We start from the raw sequence: 22,849 nt of genomic DNA, 5'->3' as shown, positions 1-22,849 counted from the left end.
TTTTTTTCTTTTTTCCTGTAGTGCGAGTCTTTTGCGAGAATTCAAGGGAGCGGTTCAGTAGGGGGTGCGGGATCTTTCCTAGACCTTTCACACGGGGTTGGGGATGGTTTAATCTCGCCTGCAACAGTGGTTTCCTAGTAAAGAAAACGTAGGACCCTCGTTTGAGTTGTATAAATATTTTAGAGTAAGCCGTGTACTTCTGGTACTTATTGGTGATTTTGTACTTTTCCTTTACCTTGAGACCTTTCCTCTTTCTCCTCACTGAAGTTTGATCTTCTTTGTTTCCTGTTTGTTCAGTAAACACTGAGCGCCCCCTCCTAACACTGTACTAGGCACCGGAGATACAAGGACGAATAAGTCGTGTCCTAGTGGGGAAGAACTTTACCGTTTCCTTTCACTTTGTGTCCTAGTCCCGTGAAGTGTTACCTGTCAGGAGTGCCTAAATGTCTGAATGTTAATCTCTTTTCTGTTTTGAGTTCCCTTCGATTCGCTATATGATAGCGAATAGTGATAACTACAGAACGCGTTTCCAGGCATGCCCTGCTGTTTCGCCTAGAATGTTTGCTTGATATTTTCAACAGTTTTCAGTTCTTTCTAAATTATTAAATTATTTTTCAAATAAATAATTGTATGTAATATATGTCTATGGGTTAAGTGCTGGAAGACTTGAAAAAGTAACAGTTCCCTGACTTTTCATTCTTTTTGCGGTTTTTTTATATTTACTTTCATATTCTTAATTTATGCTCTTGTTGCATATTTTTAGGCATTCCGTAATGATTCCCTTTGTGTTAGGACAGGATTTTAGCCTCTTATGTGCCCTTCCCCCCCCCCCATACTCTTACTGTTGCAGCATAATTATTTGTTACATTTCAAAATTACTTTTAATTTGACTGTATAAATATTCTTTACTTCTCAGCTGAGTAGAGTAGCTCCTTAGTATGATAGTGATTTCATTCTTAAACTTTTTGGTTTTCCTGTAGTTGCCTGCTTCATTTTTAAAATTTCGTTTATTTTTATTAAACTTCTAACCAAGTCTTCCCATATCCTCCAACAGCCCTAAATCCCTCTCACAATACAATTTTACTTTATATTTTTAAAGTATCTGTTAAAGGTAGGTAGCAATTCAATTTTACTATTTTGTAACAGTGCAGTGTATGCTTTACTTTAAGGAACTTATACTATTTCTGTACTGGAGTTCTTGTGCTCTGCATTCATAAACAAATATTTACTGTGCTGTACCAGGCACTGTTCTGGGCTCCAGGGAATCAGCAGTGAACCAAAATCCTTGCTCTTTTGGCCCTTTCATTCAAGTGAGGAAAGACCCATATTAAACAAATAACTTGGTAAGTCATGTAGTACATTAGAAGGTGGTAAGTAAATTCTGTGGAGAGAAGAGACTCAGGTTTTAACATAAGGTTGAAGTAGCTAAAGAGCACACTATTATTTAGAGGTTGTTGATTGGATCCTTAGTGATGTTTCTTAAGCTTCACATTTCGTTTATGACGTATTTTTTGCTGCCACATATGTCATAATACGTGTTCTGATTGTTGGTATTTATATATAAGCATTATAGTGTTGTCTTATTCACGACATTAGCATCATTAGTCATGCTTCATCAGTGGTAACCTTTGCTCTTACATTATTCTTGATTCATTGTGTTCATTTCAGTTGTAGGTGTCATCCATCTTACACCTTAAGTGGGTTTTTGTTTTATTTTTAAGCAGATGATGGTGGCGCTACCCCAGTACAGGATGAACGGGATTCAGGGTCAGACGTTGAGGATGATGTAAATGAGCAACACTCTGGATCAGACACTGGAAGTGTAGAACGTCATTCAGAGGTATTGGCTAAACAACATCTTTGGGGAGGCTTTTCCCTTGCATTCTGTGAGACATGTTTTTATTTAGGAGTTGTAGAGATCCTGTCACATGGTATAGGCTTCAAACCCTGGGAGTAAAAGATTTTAAATTTAAATAGAGAACTGCTTTAAAAAATAAACAGGGATAGCCTGGTTTCTTAGGAAATCACAGGGAAAGAATTTCAGATTGGGGCCCTCTTCAAATAGTAGACAGTTCTCATACGTTCATACTGATTCACAAAATGGGCCAGGCCTTTTGGTATTTGAGTAGACCTCCCCATTCCCAAAATAATGTCTGAAAGAGGCAATGAGCATTTGCAAGCTGAAGAAATATCAATTAGGATAGAAAGTTATGGGATTTATCACTTACCAGAATTCTTATCAGGATTTGACTTTCTCAGTATGAACTGTCCAGTGTATATAGTATATGTAATGACACCAAATAGAATTTTAAAAGCTGTTTTTAATTAATAATACAGAGTAGTGTTGGATCTTGTATACAGCATTTCAACATATTTGGCCTAATAAATATTTTAAAAACTATTTAATTTGCTTCCCTGGTTACACAGTCTGTACTACACAGTGTTAACAAAATAAAATTGGGACATTTTTGAATAATTCAGGTATACGTTTTTGTTAAACTGAAACCCATAGGAATGATAAAGATGATGAGATTTTCTTTTAAGAAATTCATGTGCCATATATTTTGTTTGATTACACAGGAACAGAAGATTGTCTGATTTTAAGTAGTAGATACAATTACTAGAGATTGTGTTATTGATTTTGTCCTTAGATATGTCATGAGTGTACTTAGACATCCAGCAAATATTTATTGAGCATCTGCTATGTGTCAGGTTCTTTTGAAGTATCCAGGACTAAATGAGGTCTCACCATCACCAAAATGCTTCTCTTCTTATGATTTATTTTTCATAAGGAGGTGAAAGACATTAAACAGTATTTTTTAAAAATTGTGTAGTTTGTTAGGAGATAATTGCTGTGCAGAAAGAAGAAAGTTAGGAAGGACGGAGGGTGACAGACTAGAGGGCAGGCTCTGTTAAATAGGAAGGTACACATAGACTTTATTAAGAAAGTGACTTTTGATCAAGACATGAAGGGAGGTAAAGGAATAGCCATGTGGATGTGTAGAGGAGCACACACAGACACACACATACACACACATTATCCCAGGCAAAGACCCTATAGTGTGCTTGTACTTAGTTTGTTCAAGGAACACCAAGGAGTGTGGCAAGAGGGGAGTAAGTAGAGGGCACATGAGATTGGAGGCTAAATGAACTGGGAGAAAGGCTTATCTTTTAGTTATTTTGATGCCACTCAGTTTTTGGTATGCTCTTAAGTATTTAGACTAAATCCTAATAATAACCAATAGATAGAAATTATCTCATAGTGTAAACCTTATTACAGTTTATTAGTGTGTAGGGCTTTATTAAAATTTCCGCTTTGGAAAGTAGGATAAGATGATTGACTCAGGGCTTCATCATTCAATTGTAAATGTAATGTAGGCTTACCTTTAGGTATCTTCATGTAATGTAAATTCCATTCAATTGTAAATGTAATGTAGGCTTACCTTTAGGTATCTTCAACTACTTTTTTGTAATGAGGTGGATTCTAAATAAATAAATGTGCATGCTAAAAATTTGGAAACTATTAAAAACTTATAGAAGAAAATTAAAATCAGCATACTGTTATCACAGAAATGACTGTTAACTTTTTATATTATTTGTCCTGCATTTTTATTTTCTCATATATGTAATGTGTGTACATTTTAAGTTACTTGAGATTTTACTGTATATATTTTGTATTTATATAATACTTTTTATCTGTTCACTTAAGATTGTACCTAAGAATTTCCCTGTGTCATTAAGGATTCTCACTAAGCATAATTTTTAAGGCTTAATATGATATTTCTTAAAATGAATGCACCATTAATTGTTCAACACTTTCGTGACTTTTGACCTTTAGAGTGTTTAGGTATTAAAAATGAAGTCTGCAGTGAATGTATTCTTGTTCTTTTCATAGATAATCCCTTTCAGGAGGATTATCCAAATTTTTTAAACTACTAGGTTATAGTTTGAGAGTGCCAATTTTACCCTTATTAATTGTTGAGTTCTGCATTTATGCTCCTTTGGCTCTTGAAAGTGGATTCTTTGGAAGTGGCTTCTTTTGGATCATTTTCATATGAAAAATATTTTCTAGAAGACAGTGGGATGTTAGAAGAGTACCATTGTATTAAACTGAACAATGGAGATGACAGGCCCAAAACCTAAAAAATATATGTATTAGTTTCCTATTGCTGCCATAACAATTTGACACGGATCTAGTGGCTTAAAAGAGATTTATAATTCTGGAGACCAGAAGGCTAAAATGGGTCTCAGGGGGTTAATGGGCTAAAATTAAGGTATTACCAGGGCCATGTTTCTTCTCTAAGGGAGAATCCATTTCTTTGCCTTCTCCAGCTCTGTAGATCAGTTGCATTCATTGGCTTGTGGTTCCTTCATCATCGGTGTCTGTACTGTAACATCTTCAAATCTCTCTGACCTCTGCGGTCACATCTACATCTCTCTCTGACCCTCCTGCCTCCCTTTTCTAAGGACCTTTATAGTTATATTAGGCCTACTCAAATAATCCAGGAAAATCTCCTTATCTCAGGTTCCTTAATTACATCTGTATAGCCCCTTTTGCACGTAAAGTTAACAAGCACAAGTTCGGGGATTAGGATGTAGACATCTTTTGGAGAGGCATTATTTTGCCTGCCACAAGATGGAACTCAAAACATGGTTCTCCAATAGTACAAAAAGGTTTTTCCCATTTGCATTTTAGATTTTAGGCTGGTTTTTGAAAAAATTCATTTCACATATGGTATTCACTCTATGTTTGTTTAGAGCTCTAAGGAAAGTTTTGAAAAACTCAAGGTAATATTTTTAAAATTAATTTAAAATTAATTTAAAAATATAAGATAATGAACGTCAAGATAAGTTAACAGTGCTTTGCTGGTCCATATTGGAGCCTGAGACAAAAGGAAAAATAATACCGTATTTTTAAAATCTTGATATTTTGTTCATTATGGACTTTTCTCCATCATCTGATCTTGAAAATTATCACTTGTCTTTTTTTTTAAAAACCGCTTTATTGAGATAAATTTGCATGCCCAACGATTCGCCCATTTAAAATGTGCAGTTCAGTTGTCTTTAGTATATTCACAGTAGTCACCATAGTCAATTTTAGAATATTTTCGTCACTTCAAAAAGAGACCTTTTAGCTATTAACCTGCTTATCACTCACACCCCTCCCTCTTCCCATCCTTCTGCACATTCCATATGAATGGAATTACATAATATGTGGTCACTTGTGACTGGTTCTTTCACTTAATGTTTTCAAGGTTTATTCATTGTAAACCGTGTATGTTGGATATATGTATACATCATACCCATGTATGTTGTAGCATATATTGGTACTTATTTCTTTTTTGTGGTAATATTCCATTGTACGGATAAACTACATTTGTTTATCCATTTGTCAATTGATGAACATTTAAATTTTTACCTTTTGGCTGTTGTAAGAAATGCTTCTATAAACATTTACATAGAAGTTGTTGTGTGTTACTTCTCTTGGGTATGTGCCTAGGAGTGGAGTTACTGGCTCATATGGTAACATTATTCTTTTTTTTTTTTTTTTAAAGATTTTTCTTTATTTATTCGACAGAGATCACAGGTAGGCAGAGAGGCAGGCGGGGGGTTGGGGGGGAGCAGACTCCCTGCTGGATGCGTGGCTGGATCCCAGGACCCTGAGATCATGATCTGAGCCAAAGGCAGAGGCTTAACCCACTGAGCCATCCAGGCGTCCCAGTAACATTAATTTAAATGTTTGAGGAACTCTCAGGCTGTTTTCCACAGTGGCTGTATCATTTTACATTCCCACTAGTGGTATATGAAGGTTCTGACTTCTCTATATCCTTACCAACTCTTGTTATTACCTGACTCTTTGATCATAAACATCTTAGTGGGTATGCAGTAGTATCTCGTTATGGTTTTGATTTGCATTTCCCTGATGAGTAATGATGTTTGTTACACTTATGTAGGTATTGGCCATCTGTTTAACTTCTTGGGAGAAATGTCCATTCAGATCCCTTGTTCATTTTTTTTTTCCTTGTTCATTTTTTAATTGGACAATTTGTCTTTCTTATAGACTTAAGAGTGCTTTAAATAGTATGACTACAAGTCCCTTAGTAGATGACTGATTTGCAAATATTTTCTCCTATTACATGAGTTATCTTTTGACTTTAATGACTTTTTGACACAAAAAAGTTTCTAATTTTAATGAAGTTCAATTTATCTATTTTTTCTTTTGTTGTTTGTACTTTTAGTGGCATGTCTAAGAATTCCTCACCAAATCCAAGGTCATGAAGATTTACCCCTGTGTTTTATTTTAAGAGTTTCATCATTTTAGCTCTTATATTTAGATTTTTGGGGCTCATTTTGGGTTAATTTTTATATATACTGTGAGGTAATAAAACTGGTAAGGGTCCAGTTCCATTCTTTTGTTTGTGGATATCTAGTTGTGTCAGCACCATTTGTTGAAGAGATTTTTCTTTCCTCATTGAATGGTCTTGGCCCCTTGTCAGAAATCAGTTGGACATAGATGTAATGGTTTATTTCTGTATTCTCTGTTCTAATTGATTCCTGTTTGTGTCTGTATTTACACCAGTGCCATAGTACCTTGAGTAAGTTTTGATATTAAGGAGTGTGAATGCTGCTCTGTTCTTTTTCAACATTGTTTTACCTCTTCTGGGTCCCTTGCAACTACGTACATATTTTAGAATCACCTTGTCCATTCCTACAAGGAAGTTAGCTGGGGTCCTTGAAGGGACTGCAGTGAATCTATAGATGAGTTTGGGTAGTGTCATCATCTTAAGAATGCAAAGCTATTGATTCATGAATATAGGGTATTTATTCATTTATTTAGATCTTCAGTTTCTTTCAACCATGCATTGTAATTTTCAGTGTACAAATGCTGCATTTGTATTTTAAATTTATTCCTATGTTTTTCTCTTTGATGCTTAGCAAGTGGAATTCTGTTATTAATTTCATATTCAGATTGTTACCATTTTTCCTATTCTAATTAATTGCATTATGGTCTGAGAATATGCTTTGTATAATATCTGTTGTTTTAAATTTATTGAGGTTTGTTTTTAGGCTTAGTGTATGGTCTGTCCTGAAGAATGTTTCATGTGCAGTTGAGAAGAATATATAATCTGCCTTTGAAGCCACAGTGTGTCTCCTGTAGTCAACGTATCGTTGGATATATATTTTTTTAATCTGATTTCTGTCTCTTTTTGAGTGGGGAGAGGCAGAGGGAGAAGGAGAGAGAGAATCTTGAGCAGGCTTCAGGCACAGTGCAGAGCCCAAAGCAGGGCTCAGTCTTACAACCCTGAGATCATGACCTGAGCTGAAATCAGAAGTCGGATGTTAACCGACTGAGCTACCCAAGAGCCCCTCTGGTTTCCCTCTCTTGATTGACTTGTTTAATCCATTCACAATCTGATGTTTTGGTAAGAGTTGCAGTCTGCCATTTTAATGTGTGTTTTCTATAGTCTTATCTCTTATTCCAGTCTTTGGTTTAAAATCTAATTTGTCTGACATAAGGATTGCCAATCCAGCTTTCTTTTGATGACCATTGGCATGATAAATTGTTTTCCACTCCCTCACTTTAAATCTGGGTCTAAAATGAGTCTCTTGCAGATAGCATATAAATGGGCCTTACTTACCCTGTGTCTTTTGATTGGGAAATTTAGTCCATTTACATTCAGATTAACTGTTGAAAGATGTGAATTTAGGGCCATTGTATTAATACCTGTAAAGTTACTGTTTCTGTATGTTGTTTCTGTTTCTTTCTGGCCTATGTTGCCTTTGGACGCTTTCTTCTCTTAAAGGATCCCTTTTTACTTTTTAAAGATTTTTTTTAAATTTATTTGATAGAGATCACAAGTAGGCAGAGAGGCAGGCAGAGATAGGGGAAGCAGGCTCCCTGCTGAGCAGAGAACCTGATGCAGGGTTCGATCCCAGGACCCTGAGACCATGACCTGAGCTGAGGGCAGAGGCTTAACCCACTGAGCCCCCCAGGCTCCCCAAAGGATCCCTTTTAATATTACTTGCATGGCTGGCTTAGTGATCACAAATTCCTTTAGTTTCTGTTTGTCCTGGAAGCTTTTTATCTCTCCTGTTTTGGATGAAATCCTTCCTTGCTGGATAAAGTATTCTTGGCTGCATATTTTTCTTATTTAGTACCCTGAATGTTTTCTCATTTAGTACCCTGAAAATTTTTCTCATTTAGTACCCTGAATCATGCCAGTCCTTTTTAGCCTGCCAGGTCTCTGGCCTAGGTCTGCTGCCAGCGTAATGTTTCTACCCTTGTTGGTTATGGACCTCTTGTCCTGAGCTGCTTTCAGGATTTTCTTTTTGTCTCTGAGGTTTGCAAGTTTCACTTTTTATTATGTCAATTTATTATGTCAGTTTTTTATTATATGTCAAGGTACTGACCAATTTTTGTTGATTTGGCGGGTGGGGGGCAAGTTCTCTCTGTCTCCTGGACTTGAATGCCTATTTCCTTCACCAGATTAGGGAAGTTCTCTGCTATAATTTGTTCCAATACATCTTCTGCCCCTCTGTTTCTTTCCTCTTCTGAGATCCCAATTATTCTAATATTGTTTAGCTTTATGGCATGGCTTATCTCTTGAATTCTGTCCTTTTCGTGATCCAGTAGTTTATCTCTCTTTTTCTCAGCTGCTTTATTCGCCATCATTTGGACGTCTTTATCACTAATTGTCTCATCTGCCTTATTTATCTTAGCAAGAGCCTCCATTTTTATTAAATCTCATTAATAGCCTTTATTTCTACTTGATTAGATTTTCGTTCTTTTATTTCTCCAGAAAGGGATTCCGTAGTGTCTTTTGTGCCTTTTTTAAGCCCAGCTAGTATCTTTGTAATCATTCTGAACTCTAGTTCCAACATCTTACTTTTATCTAGACTGATTAGGTCCCTGGCATTCAGTACTGCTATTGTTCTCTTTTTTGAGGTGAGTTTTTCTGTCTTGTCATTCTGTCCAGAGAAGATTGGATGAGCAAGAGAACAAAGTCCTAAAATGGCAACAACAACCCCAGAGACATATACCCTAAACAAATCAGAAGAGACCTGAAACTGGAAATTAATGAATGAATGAATGAATGAATGAATATAAAATAAATAAAAGAGAATATAATCAGCCATGTGAACAGAATAGAGCAATACACTGGATCCTGGATATTTTGTTCTGTTTGTTGGAAAACTAGATCCCAGGGGTGCCTGGGTGCCTCAGTTGTTAAGTGTCTGCCTTCTGCTCCGGTCATGATCCCAGGGTCCTGCTCTTCGGGGAGCCTGCTTCTCTCTCTCCCACTCTCCTGTTTGTGTTCCCTTTATCACTGTATCTCTCCCTGTCAAATAAATAAATAAAAATCTTTGGAAGAAAGAAAGAAAGAAAACTAGATCCCGAAATTGTAAAGAAAAGCTTACATATGTACAAAAATAAAGTTAAATACAATAAAAGGATAGACTAACTGTAATCTTCGCCACCTGAGCAGCTTTCAGGCAGGGAAGTCCCTTACCAGAGCGGACTTATGAAAGTTCTGATTTTGCGCACCACTGCTATATCACTTTTGGGTAGCCACTTACAGAGGCCCCCCATCCGCATAATTTATCTTCCCATATATCGCTTAGGATTCACTTTTCCGCACCTCCTACCTTGCAGAAAGTGGTTGCTTTTCTATTTGTAGAGTTGCAGCTATTCTTTTCTTAGCTTTCCAGTTGAGTTCACAGGTGTTCAGAATGATTTGATAGTTATCTAACTGAATTCCTGGGACCAGATGAAACTGAGGTCTCCTACTCTTATGCCATCTTGGACTGTTCTCTTTCACCTCCTTGGTTAAGTTTATTCTTAAGTATTTTATTCTTTTTGATATTAAAATGAGATTATTTTCTTTTTTTAAAGTTTTGTTGTTAGTGTATAAAAATGCAACAGATTTTTTTATATTGATTTTGTGTCCTGAAACTATTGAACTCAATGATTAGTTCTAACAGTTTTTGGTGGTCTTCTGTGTATGACATGACATCTACAAATAATTACAGTTTTACTTCTTCCTCCCTGATTTGGATGCTTTTTATTCATTTTTTTCTTGCCTAATCACTGTGGCTAGGACTGCCACCACTGTGTTGAAAAAAAGTGTTGAGAATGGGCATCCTTGTCTCGTTCCTGATCTTAGAGGAAACGCTTTCACCTCTCCCCATTGACTATGATGTCATCTATGGGCTTGTCACATATGGCCTTTATTATACCAAGATATGTTCCCTCTTTACCAGTTTGTTGAGAAGTTTTATTTTTTTTTATCAGAAATGGATGTTGGATTGTGTCAAATGCTTTTTCTGAATCTGTTGAGATGATCATATAATTTTTAGCTTTCATTTTGTTAATGTGGTATAAAGCGTTGGTTGATTTGTTGAGCTTACCTTGCATTACTGGAATAAATACCATTTAGCCATGGTGTACTGCTGAATTTGGTTTAATAATGTTTTGTTCAGGATTTTTGACCTTTGTTCATCAGAAATATTGCCCAATAATTTTCTTTTCTTGTTGTATCTTTGTCTGGTTTTGTTATCTGGGTAATGATGGCTTCATAAAATGAGTTTGGAAGTATTCCCTCAGCCCTCTCTTCTGATTTTTAAAAGAATTTGAGAAGGATTAGTATTAATTCTTCTTCAGATGTGTGATAGAATTAAACTATGACTTACTAACATCTTTTTGACTAGGTTCCTAAAAGGGATATACATATAAACATCAGTGGAATTTTCATGAAATGTATTTGTTCTTTGTAGAGCATGTTGAAAAATCAGAATCTTCACATAACTTTTGTGGTCAGGCAGATAGTGAAAAGAGGAAAATTTTTTTAAAAAATATTTTTCAGTAGTTATCACCAAAGCCACACATTTTTAATAAAGCAGTTTGAGTACAAATGTGATCTCGTTATTACTAGTTGCCAGTTCTAATTTTTGTTGCTTTACTTTAATATTTTCTTGGACAGCATGAAATTGGCTTTGTGGTTAATGGTCAGCTGGCTTTTGTTCCATGGAAAATATATTGAAGGAAATGTGTATTTTAAAATCCAGAAGTCTGTAGATTTCATCTGTGAAGAAGGTAGAAGAGGGTCTCACACAAGAAAATAGTATGTGGGACTATTGATGTAGAGGTTGTTTGTAAATGGAGCCTGGCTTCTCATTGTTTTCTAATTGTAGGCAAAGCATAATGGGCACATCCATCTGCTCTTGAAGTTGGGGACAGTCCTATTAACCCAGCCTCATTTTGAATTTCATAAAGGTGGCAGGCTACTCTTGTTTGGATCTTTCCACCAAGGAAAGTATTTTTAAGGAGAGTACATCAGAGCAGCTAGAATATTCTTTTTGGTACTGCTGTCCTTGTTTACCCTATTTCTTACCAGTTCTTTGGTTCCATCTACATTTTCTTTTCTTTGTGTTAGGTTTCAGGCTTTGTCATTGAGCCTGCCAGGTTGAGGAGAAAAACATTATTTTGTGTTCTTTTCTGTTAAGCATTGTCTTATGGCGTTCTATTTCATTTTGGTGAATTTAAGTGTCTTCTATATACTAAATGTAAAAGATAAAATTTTTTAAAAAGTGGTCTCTGATTTCAATGTCAGTGTATTTCACATCACCTTTCAGTAAGGTAGAGGTACAAGATGTTATGGGGTATGAAGAAAGGAATGGTTAATCAGCCCAGCCTTTTCAGATGATGTGTTTAAGCCGAGTCTTGAAGGGTTAATGTTTTGTAATTAATAATAAGGTGTTTTGTTTTGAATGGCTAATAGCATCTACTGGGTGATCACAGGCACTGTGCTAACTACTTTTCATTCATTTGATCCTCAAAACATCCCTCTAAGGTATTAGTACTATCCCTAACTCCATGAGATTGAGAACACCGAGGCTTAAGAGAAGTTAAGAAAATTTTCCTAGATGACAGAATAGGAAGTGGCTGAACTAAGGTTTGGACCCAAGATCTTTCTGATTCTAGAGTCTATGTTGTTAACTCTTAATGTTAAGTTGCACACAATCCATTCTGTCTAGAGAGGAAAATGGAAGAGCCTTTAGGAAGAGGCTATTTTGCCCAGTTTTGAGGTTTGAAAAGGACAAGGTGGGGGGAAGATACTCGAGGCAAAAGAAACATTTGTAAAGGCATGGAGGTAATGAAGTAAGTAGTTGCATGTGTCTGCGGTAGAATTTTAATGTGTGGTTAGAATCACTTGGATTAGATGTCAAAATGCAGATTCTGTGACCTCTTCTTCAGACTTACTGGATTAATATCTGGTGCTTTTTCACCAGTGGCTCCCCAGATGATTCTAATGCACATAGGAAGTTTGGGAACTGCTAGTGCAGTGCATAGGGTTGATATTAGAGAGAGGGCAGAAATGAATCTGGAGAGGTAGTAGGCAGGAGTAGGAATTTGCTTCATTATTATGAACTCTTATGAACTTTTTTTTTTTTTTTGACAGAGAGAGATCATAAGAGGCAGAGAGGCAAGCAGAGGGAGAGGGGGAAGCAGGCTCCCTGCTGAGCAGAGAGCCTGATGCGGGGCTCAATCCCAGAACCCTGAGATCATGACCTGAGCAGAAGGCAGAGGCTTAACCCACTGAGCCACCCAGGCGCGCCCCCATTATGAACTTTTAAGCTTTGTGTGCAGTTTGCTCTTCCTTCTACTCATCAGAAGTGCTTTTGTTTTTAACTATCTGATCCTAAGTTTAACCATCTTTTGACAATGGGTACTTATATATAGCTTCATTTTATTATGTCTATGCTTGCTGTAAAATTGGAGTTTCTCAAAATCCACTCCAGGAGCTACACTGGATAAGCAGCATTATCTGTAATAGTATTGTGTAATTCTGTTGCTGGATTTCTTAGATTCTTTCATATGCTAGTAAAGATGGCATGTATTGACAACTCCCAAGATGAGGTTTTCAGATACATCTTTTAGAGCTAAGGTCCAATGAAACATGTTTTTGAAAAATCTCCTGTAGAAATTTCTTCATGGCATTTAACTTTGTGACTTAGTATTCAATGTTTTGCCAATTTATAATGGTAAGTTAGTATGCAAGTTCAACAGTTTTGTTCAACTCTTCTAATGGTTAAGGAAGAAACAAGTATCCTGAGTTTGGTTCTTTACAAGGATTTCTATTTGACATTTATTGCTTTCTGTCAGTTTTATTATTTACTTTGGAATTTTTAGATGTTAATCCTCTCTGTGCTTGGGTATTGTGACCCTGGTCCATATGGAGTGTGGTTTCTGTTTGTATGCTGAGCCAAATGACCAAATGATTCATTATGGGTAATAGTATTTATTTGTATCTACAAGGTGAATGATTGTAAGAGGGAGGTATGAGGCTTTATAGACATTGTAAAAAATTCTAAGAAACCTCAGTGGTCAATTTCTCTGACAATTAACAATTAGGGGATTTTTTTTTAATTACTAAGAACATGGCATTTAAATGGCAGTTTCTATAATTGATTTGTTGTGCTCATATCTGACTTTTTCAAAAACTGCATTTTGGATTTTTTAAGTTTGCAACTTAAACCAATTGTTGAAACCAGCCTAAAAATTTTGAATATTGTTTTGATAACTTTTAAGCATAACTGTATGATTTTTAATATGTTCCTTTCCTAAATTCTGTGATGTCACTGCCTAAGTGCATTCTCCAACTTGAGTCTCTTGACTAGCACTTTCTTACTACAGTGATTTCTTACCGTTTTGTCTTCACCATATTACACATAATGAATAGATACCCAGTTTTAATGAAACTCCTCAAAAATTGATGAGAATTCTTAAGTTTCACAGTCCTGACCATATGTAATGTCTTTGTCATGGTTGCTTATTTTGTTTACTTATTTATTTATTTTTAAAGATTTATTTATTTATTTGAGAGAGAGATTGAGAGCAGGAGCCGGGGTTGGGGGAGAGGAGAGAGAAAAAGGGAGAGGGAGAAGCACAGGGAGCCTGACAAGGGACTTGATCCCAGGACTCTGGGATCATGACCTGAGCTGAAGGCAGATGCTTAACCTACTAAGCTACCCAGGTGCCCCCATGGTTGCTTGTTTTAGAATGTATACATGATGTGTCTAGAAATCCAGGGTAGAGTGTAGCAGATAAGTTTTGGAATGGCTGTCTAGTTCATGATTCCCTTCCTCTGTGGCAGTGGGTCCCACTGCTTTGTCCATGCTCTGACTGTATAACCCAGTGAATACTGAGTCATGACATCTGATACTGCTGTGGCCAATTAGATCATCTGTCCTGAGAGTTTAAAATTTTTGATCCTAGACACAGAAGTTCAGCATGGTTAGAGTGAGTCATGGTATTGATAGTGCTCTAGTAGAAAGATGCTTGAGTTCCCTTTTCTAAGCTCTCTGAGCTGACTTGGTTCCTACCTTTTCTGAGTCTTTAGTCATTCATTCTACTTTGATTTTGGGAATATTTTTCTTTTTTCTGAAGATAGCCAGAGATGGTTTCTGTTCTTTGCAATGAAAATAAATTGAGCCATACACAAACATGCTGTTAGAATTAGGTTATGGCTATGTCATGGAAAGCATTTCAAAAGCCAATTACAATTTTAATTTTCCCTTTTGACTCCTGCTTTAGTTCCCCTGCTGGTGTCTGTATATCCCACCTTCCCTCCTCAATAATCTCGTTAATTTTTTTTCTGACTCTGTTATCACAGACTAGTTACAAATACCTGTTGTCTGCACACCTTTTATAGCTCTGTCTCATATAGATCACTTCCTGTAGGCTTTCAAAATACCATGCATACTTTCATGCCAGTACATATTAGTTTATGTTGTTAGGATATGTTTGTCTGGCTTACTAGAAAACAGCTTCTTAGGATCAGGCATTGAAACATGTTCAGCCTTGACTCCAACACATGCACATAGTTTGTGGAGTTAATTATTATTCCTCACTTTCATTTATAGTTGGCCCTTGAACAGTATGGTTTTGAATTGCGCAGGCCTAGTTATATTTGGATTTTTTTTTCAATAAATACAGTACTATAAATGTATTTTCTTAATGACTTTCTTAAAACACTTTTGTCTAGCTTAATTTATTATTAGAATATAGTATTGTAAGAATATAGTATAGTGTATATATTGTAAGAGTATCTTACTGTATTGTAAGAATATAGTATAGTAAAGTATACTTTAAGAATATTGTGTATAAGAATATAGTATAACATTAAAAATATGTGTTAATTGACATTTTATGTTATTGGTAAGGCTTCCAGTCAACAGGAGGCTAATTAGTCATTTAGTTTTGGGAAGTTAGTAGTTATACATGACTTTCAACTATGTGTGTGTGGCAGGGGGAGGTCAGTTCTCCTAGAGATCCTCCGCCAAGTTGTTGAAGGATCAACTGTAGTTTCTCTAAAACTTAAACTCTTGTCTCAGTGTTATTAGATATATGACTGAGACTGCTCCAAGCCTCAATTTTGTTACCATGAAAAGTACTGTTATGAGGAGTAAATGACCTAACAGGGGAGAGTCTGACAAGACATTAGGCTCATAATAGGTACTTAGTATGTGTGAGCTATCCCTCTCCTTGTTTGTTTAGATTTGCCTAGGAGAATGTGTCCTGTATATCATTTGACCTTATAGTTCCATAGTTCTTTTCCTTAAAATAATTTTAACTTTATAAAACCCAAGAATGTTTTTTTAAAAAGAACTTGGGTACCTGTTTGCTTATACTTCTTTGAAAAATATATTTAGGAGCTAAAATTATGTGAGAACATCAGAGTTTTGTTTTTTTGTTTGTATTTTTAAAGTCTAGCTCTTCAAGATGTTAAGTCTCCTATATAATTATCTGGGCATATACTTTACAGATTTGTTTTGGTGAAGTTTGGTTATCTTTTCCCATTTTGGAATCCAAACCATGTTAGCCGTTTTACAGGTGTATGATCTTCTTTAAGGTGGGGTGTTTCCATATAAGTATAGAAAAACAATTTTATATTGAAGTGTGCATATTCCTTTGTTTTAAAAAATTGTTGAAAAATTTCAGCATTTCGCTACCAAACATTTTTTTGCACTCCTAATTTTTTCACCCTTAATTTTTCAGAATGAACCTAGTGATCGAGAGGATGGCCTCAACAAAAGACACCATGTGACAGATTCTGAGAATGATGACCCCTCAAATCTTAATGCCAGTGACTCTGAGAGTGAGGAGCTTCAAAGGCAAAAGGACAGTGACTCTGAATCTGAAGAACACGCAGAGCCTCCTGCAAGTGATTCTGAAAATGAGGACACTAATCAGCATGGGAGCGACTCTGAGAGTGAGGAGACCAGGAAGTTACCTGTCAGTGACTCTGAAAATGAGGAACTTCTTAACGGGCATGCAAGTGACTCAGAAAATGAAGAAGTTAGGAAGCATCCTGCCAGTGATTCAGAAATGGAAGAGCTCCCCAAAAGTCCTGCCAGTGACTCTGAAACAGAGGATGCTTTAAAACCTCAAATCAGTGACTCTGAAAGTGAGGAACCTCCACAGCACCAAGCCAGTGATTCTGAAAACGAGGAGCTTCCCAAACCTCGAATTAGTGATTCCGAAAGTGAGGAGCTTCCTAAGCCTCGGGTCAGTGACTCTGAAAGTGAGGAGCCTCAGAGGATTCAGGCCAGTGACTCAGAAAATGAGGAGCTTCCCAAGCCCCGTATCAGTGACTCAGAAAGTGAGGACCCACCAAGGCATCAAGCCAGTGACTCAGAAAATGAGGAGCTTCCCAAACCTCGGATTAGCGATTCGGAAAGTGAGGACCCCCCAAGGAACCAGGCCAGTGATTCAGAAAATGAGCTTCCCAAGCCCCGAGTCAGTGACTCTGAGAGTGAGGAGCCTCAGAAGGGACCTGCCAGTGATTCTGAAACTGAGGATGCCTCCAGACACAAACAGAAGCCAGAGTCAGATGATGATAGTGATGGGGAGAATAAGAGAGAGGATACAGAAATGCAGAATGACTCCTTTCATTCAGATAGCCATGTAGATAGAAAAAGGATCCAGAGTTCTGACAGCGAGGAGGAAGAACCCAAAAGGCCAAAAATTGACAGTGATGAAGATGAAGAAAAAGTCAGGGAGGAGGAGAAAGTAGCGAAGCGAAAAGCTGCTGTGCTTTCTGATAGTGAAGATGAAGAGAAAGCATGTAAGGAATTGTTTTGGACTGTTTGTGCATAGTTTTAATTATTGTCTAAGCTTGTAACTGTGAAGCACTGTATTTCTGAAATGTTAGGTCTATATTCTCTCATTCAACTCGATCTTCTAAAATATTACTAAGATACCAGTTTTGCTTGGTTTTCAGTGGCTGATCTTGTATTAAATTTGCTTTGAGTTCTAGGAGTATTAAGATCTAACTAGTTCAAAATAGTAAACTAATGGGAGTTTCATGGGAATATGAAATACTTAGTTTTTTGTGGGGGGAGGGTAATGTTTCCAAGAAATATGTTAACTTGAAAACCCAGCTGTACCCAGAGTTAGCTGCAAGTGTGACAGTCAGTGCACTAGTTTCCATCTAGCTATTGACTGAGTTCCCAAGTCTTTTTGATACCTGTCTTTTGTGAAATGTGGTTGAATACCCAAATATGAGGAAGTTTGTGAGGGAGACTATATTTAGAGACTCTATGTCTGTGTAGCATATTCTAATCTTTGTTACCTGGGATCCTGTTTTCATGGATAATAATTTTTACTTGGTTACTTTTTTATGAAACTTCCTTGATAGGGTGGGGAGGCCTATTCCCTTATAAGCTGACAGTTGTTACAGGAGAAGGAAAAAGACCATCACACATGTGCCATCCAGTTTACTAAGGGAGATGAGAAATTCCAAACTGACCAGCAGTGATGGGGGAGTATGGGAATTCCACAAAAGAATATCTAAGCCTTTTCAGTTCTGCTAATATTTGGCAGAATAGACGGGACTCTAATTCTGTACATCATTCTAGGCTTCTTTTCTCTATTCCCCCAAAGGAAGGGTAGCTATTGGTGTCCATTTTTATATTATTTTGTTCTTCATCTTCCAGTTACTGTTTCCTAAAGAGTATCATAATTGTGAGATGACTTTGAACCTTTTAGTCACTATTTTTTTAATAAAGTTTTTACTTAATCTCTATACCGGATGTGGGGCTCAGACTCAAGACCTGGAGATCAAGAGTCACATGGTCTGAAAGAGACAGCCAGGTGCCCCTGTTCTTTTTTCTTTTTTTTCTTAATAATTATTCTAAGCTGTGTGTTAGGAGCCCTTTGATTTTTGCCGAGTGTTGCCATTTTAAATCACCTGTTCCTTTTAGTAATACCATGACCATGATGAATAAGATTAATGATATTTTGCACCTTTTTTGACAGCAGCAAAGAAGAGTCGTGTTGTCTCTGATGCAGATGACTCTGACAGTGATGTTATATCAGACAAATCAGGCAAAAGAGAGAAGACTCTAGCATCTGACAGTGAAGAAGAAGTAGGGAAAGAAGAGTTGTCTGATAAGAAAAATGAAGAGAAGGATCTGTTTGGGAGTGATAGTGAGTCTGGGAATGAAGAAGAGTAAGTGACAGTATAACATGAGTTTTCAAGGGTTCATAGAGGTGGTAGAGAGGGGTTTGTCTTTTAAGTTTTTTTAAACTTGTATTAAAATTTTGTGATGAGAAGTAAAATACAATATATCCTGCCTGACTGCATGACTTTGGGGGATTCAGGAATCCTGAACTATTGCTACACACTATAACATGGATGAATCTCAATAGTATTAAGTGAAAGAAGTGAAGAAGACATGTCTGATTCCACTGATGTGAAGTTCAGGAGCAGGCAAAATTAATCTGCGGTGATAGAAATCAGAACGGTGGTTGGCTCTAGGATATTCATGTAGGGACTGGCTAGAAAGGGCCACAACTGAACTCCCTGGAGAGATCAAATTGTTATATATTTTGATGAGGGTAATGGTTACATGAATGTGTACTTTTCTCAAAATCCACCAGAATGGACACTTAAGATCTGCACATTTTACTATACATAAAATATACCTTATTAGAAAAAGATTTCATGGTTCCTGTGCAAATGAGAAGAAAGCAAATGATTTCCTTCTCTTCTAGAAATCTTATTGCAGACATATTTGGAGAATCTGGCGATGAAGAGGAAGAAGAATTTACAGTAAGTATAAGGGAGATATTTCCTTTTTGTTTCTGTGGCAGTAGTTCCCAAATAGGTAATTACAATAAGTAGAAATAAACAATTATAATGTGTTCAGTAGAAAAGTCTAAAATAGAGGATTCAGAAAAGTGAATTAAAAGTATGTACAAAAGCATAAAAGGCAAAATTGAATTAATCATTGGGGGACATTTTAAGAGATGGTGGAAGGTACCTTATAATGCTAAAGGGAAAGATTCACAATACTTAACAAAACTTGTGATTCTAGCAGTGGCAGGCTAGGTAATTTGGACCAACCCTTCCACTAAAGACAACTAGAAAAGCCAGACAGATGTTTAAAAATCTCATCAGCAGAGGAACAAGATAGCAAAGAATTACTAAGCCAAACCCCAGAACAGACAGATACCTAAAGAGGTAAGCTCAGCATTTAAAACTGCTTTTTCTGGGATGGTTGCCTGATTAGGCTGAGAGGCTGGTCATATTTTTGACAGCCTCAGGGGTCAAAATTTGGAGGTCAGATTTTGCTGAGCTTAGGAGACCCTAACTGCATGCTCAGAAAACTGCATGCTCAGAATTGGGACTCCTTGGATTAAGAGTGATGTGGAAGTGGTAAGAGTCTTTGCTTAGATTTTAGGCCAGCTTTGAGTCTTCTGACAACCTAGAGAACCTCAGTCCCAGAGATTCAATCACAGTGTGCCTTAATTCATTGGCTAGTGCTCTGAGACACCTGGCGTATTCAGACAAATCCCTTTAGGACAAAGGTAGCATCATCACAGGCCTCAGATTATTTCTGTAGTTTATCAGGTACATAGTGTGGTACACAATCATAGATAATGTTAAAAAGAAACAATAGTGACAACAGATAATAGAAATAGACGGTCTAAATACAGGAATCTTAGCTATTTCCTTAAAAAAAAAAACAAAAAAAAACTGTTCAAGGAGATAAAAGATTAGAATTTTGTCAGAGCAAACAACTTTTATTTAAAAAAATTTTAAGATTTTATTTTTGAGTAATTCTCTATACCCAGCATGGGGCTTGAACTTAAAACCCTGAGATCAGGAGTTGCATGTTCCACCAGCTGGGCCAGGCAGGCGCCCCAGACCAAACAATTTTTTTAAAAAGGTAGATTTGGAAGAAGAGAACTGAATAGAAATTCTGGAGTGGTAAAATTATAGTAACAAAAATTTGACAGATGAGTTTAACAACAGAATAGAGTTATTTGAAAAGAAAATGAGGTTAGAAGGAGCTATTTAGAATGAAGAATTGAGATATATAAAAAATTATAAATTATACATGAGAAGGCTTAACATAGTGAATTGGAATCTTGGAAAAATATAGCAGAAGCATTTAAGGAAATATAAAGCAAGAGTTTCTAGAAGTTGTATAAATTATAAGCAGGATAAATACAATGATACAGTGAAATCTGTACCTAAATACATCATAGTAAAATTGCAAGAAGTCCGAGAAGACAGGGAAATTTAGAAGTAGCCAGAGGGGGAAAATATTACATTCAGAGAGGCAAAAATCAGATTAATAGCTGACTTCTTAACAGAAACTAACTGCAAACTTAGTGTTCTGTTACATTCAGCAAAAATACTTGTCAGGAATGAAGATTTCCTCCTAATTCATCTTACCAATATACCAATTGATGGAGATACTAAAGGCAGAAAGAAAATCTCAGGTGGAAAATCAGGGATTTAGGAAGAAAAAGCAACAAAAGTGTGTGGGTAAGTCTAAATGAGTATTGATGCTACAAAAGTCATGTGTGATGTGGGTTGAAATATCTATAAAATTAGAATATTACAGCAGTAACAAATTGGGAGTATACATGGTCTTTGCAAATGTGTATAAAAGGACATCAGTAGACTTTGATCTCTAAAGTGGCCACTAAAAAAAGTAATGGAATACGTAGCCTCCAATTAATAGAGGGGAAAAACAATAGTAAAAGCTTTCAATCCAAAAAGAAGGCAAGAGAAAAAGAAAGAGGTATAGAACAGGGAATAATTAGAGTAGGATATAGTAAGATAGCAGCTTTCATAACATCTCAGATTATATTAAACTGAAATATATCAAGTGCTCTAATTAAAGGACAGAGGTGGTCAGATTGGATTTTAAAATATAGCCGTTTACTCATTGCATGATTCATCTGAAAGAAGGTAAAGAAAAGTTGAAAATAAAAGGATGGAAAAAGATACTGTGTGTGAACGCTAATAAAAAAACTGACACAGCTCTATGAATATGAGACTTTGAGGCAGAAAAACATTTGAGATAAAGGGTCACTTTAGGGGTGCCTGGGTAGCACAGTTGGTTAAGCATGTGACCCTTGGTTTCGGCTCAGGTTGTGATCTCAGGATCTTGAAATTGGGCCCTACCTCAGGCTATGTGCTCAGCGTGGAGTCTGCTCGGGATTCTCTCTCTCTCAAATAAATCTTCAAGAAAAAAAAAAAAAGATCACTTTATATTGATTAAAAAGGTTTTCAAATTGTATATATATACTAATGTGGCCAAAATACATATATACAAAACAAAAATTAACAGAATGGCAAAGAGAAATGAACAAATCTATTATCTGAGTGGAATGTAACCAATAGAACAAGCAGACCAAAAAGCCACTGAAGAGTCTCTTTTTATGTAATCTGGAAATAAAATGCAAATTAGAATACAAAAGAAAAGTTTGGGGATTATAAAAGTTAAAATTATTTTCTGTTCTTTGGCTTTCCTTTTCACTTTCTTAATGGAGTCTTGAGCAAGTTTTTAAATTTTAATATAAATCAACTTTATCCATCTTTTCCTTTATAGTGAAACTTTGAACTCCCACAAATTTTTGCGTATTCCTAAGATCATAGAGATACTCTCTTGAATTATATTCTAGAAGCTTATTTTAATCTTTCACATTTAGTTGTACAATCCACCTGTAATGGGTATGTATGAGATAGAAGTTAGGGGGTTCCTGGCTGGCTCAGTTGGGAGAGCATATGACTCTTTATCTTGGGATTGTAAAGAAGCCCCACATTGGGTATATAGAGTTACTTTAAATTAAAATGTTTAAAAAAATTTTTCCTCCCATTTGGAATATCTAGTTGACCCAGGCCATCCTTTCCTGCTTCTCCCTAGTGCCATCTTTGTCATAAACGAAGTGTCTGTAGATGATTTCCAGTCTATTTTGGCAGTTTCTTGTCTGTTCTGTGGGTCTCTTTATCCTTGCGGTGTTAATACAGAACTGTGGATATTTGGTTGTTTATGCCCTCTAAGCTTGTTATTTTTCAAGATTGCCTTGATTTTCTTTTAGCACATTCCCATATAAATTTTAAACCAAGCTTTTGCAAAAATTACAAAGTATAAACATTTTCTGAATGCAGAGCAGTGAAATTAGAAATTCATTTCAGAATCCACAAACAAAATATCCTTGCCACCCAGAAATTTAAGACTTTCTTGTCAGACAGTTCTTGCATTGAAAAAAAAAATCAGTACTTTAATTCCTAAAAGAGTGAAACTTAGATGAATTTAGAGTCTGATTCAAGGGGGTAGAAAAATAAAGTGAACCTAAGGAAAATAGGAGTAATAGGAATAATTCATTCAAATATTTGGGAGCCTGTATGCCAGAGATTGGATATTGCGCTCATGGTGCTTATACTCAATTAAGCAGCTTTTTTACAAGAGTAAGGTGTGTTTCTTTAGTTTAGAGAATTACCATCAACTTGATTTTGGGTTTAGTTCATGGAGAAAAACAACA

At 36.2% G+C, this 22,849-nt stretch overlaps 1 protein-coding gene across 6 annotated transcripts in view; it reads left to right on the top strand.

Moving 5' to 3' along the window:
- IWS1 (interacts with SUPT6H, CTD assembly factor 1) overlaps positions 1 to 22,849 on the top strand; it is a 39,070-nt gene that overhangs the window by 475 nt on the left and 15,746 nt on the right. For 4 of the 6 annotated variants that reach the window (XR_004380908.1, XM_032843177.1, XM_032843174.1 and 1 more), the window contains exons 2-5: positions 1,722 to 1,840; positions 16,061 to 17,129; positions 18,323 to 18,515; positions 19,061 to 19,118. Coding sequence is in view for 5 of the 6 variants with exons in the window: in XM_032843177.1 (XP_032699068.1) it covers positions 1,722 to 1,840; positions 16,061 to 17,129; positions 18,323 to 18,515; positions 19,061 to 19,118 (1,439 nt within the window). In the remaining variant the exon portion in view is untranslated. The remainder of the gene's footprint in view (positions 1 to 1,721; positions 1,841 to 16,060; positions 17,130 to 18,322; positions 18,516 to 19,060; positions 19,119 to 22,849) is intronic. The other 2 variants (XM_032843178.1, XM_032843175.1) reach the window with 2 other exon arrangements.

Source organism: Lontra canadensis, unplaced genomic scaffold, assembly GCF_010015895.1.
Source record: "Lontra canadensis isolate GAN:19392208 unplaced genomic scaffold, GSC_riverotter_1.0 scaffold136, whole genome shotgun sequence".
NCBI classification, from domain to species: Eukaryota; Metazoa; Chordata; class Mammalia; order Carnivora; family Mustelidae; genus Lontra; species Lontra canadensis.
Note: the sequence above shows the minus strand (reverse complement) of the source record. Positions and strands in the feature narration are given on the sequence as shown.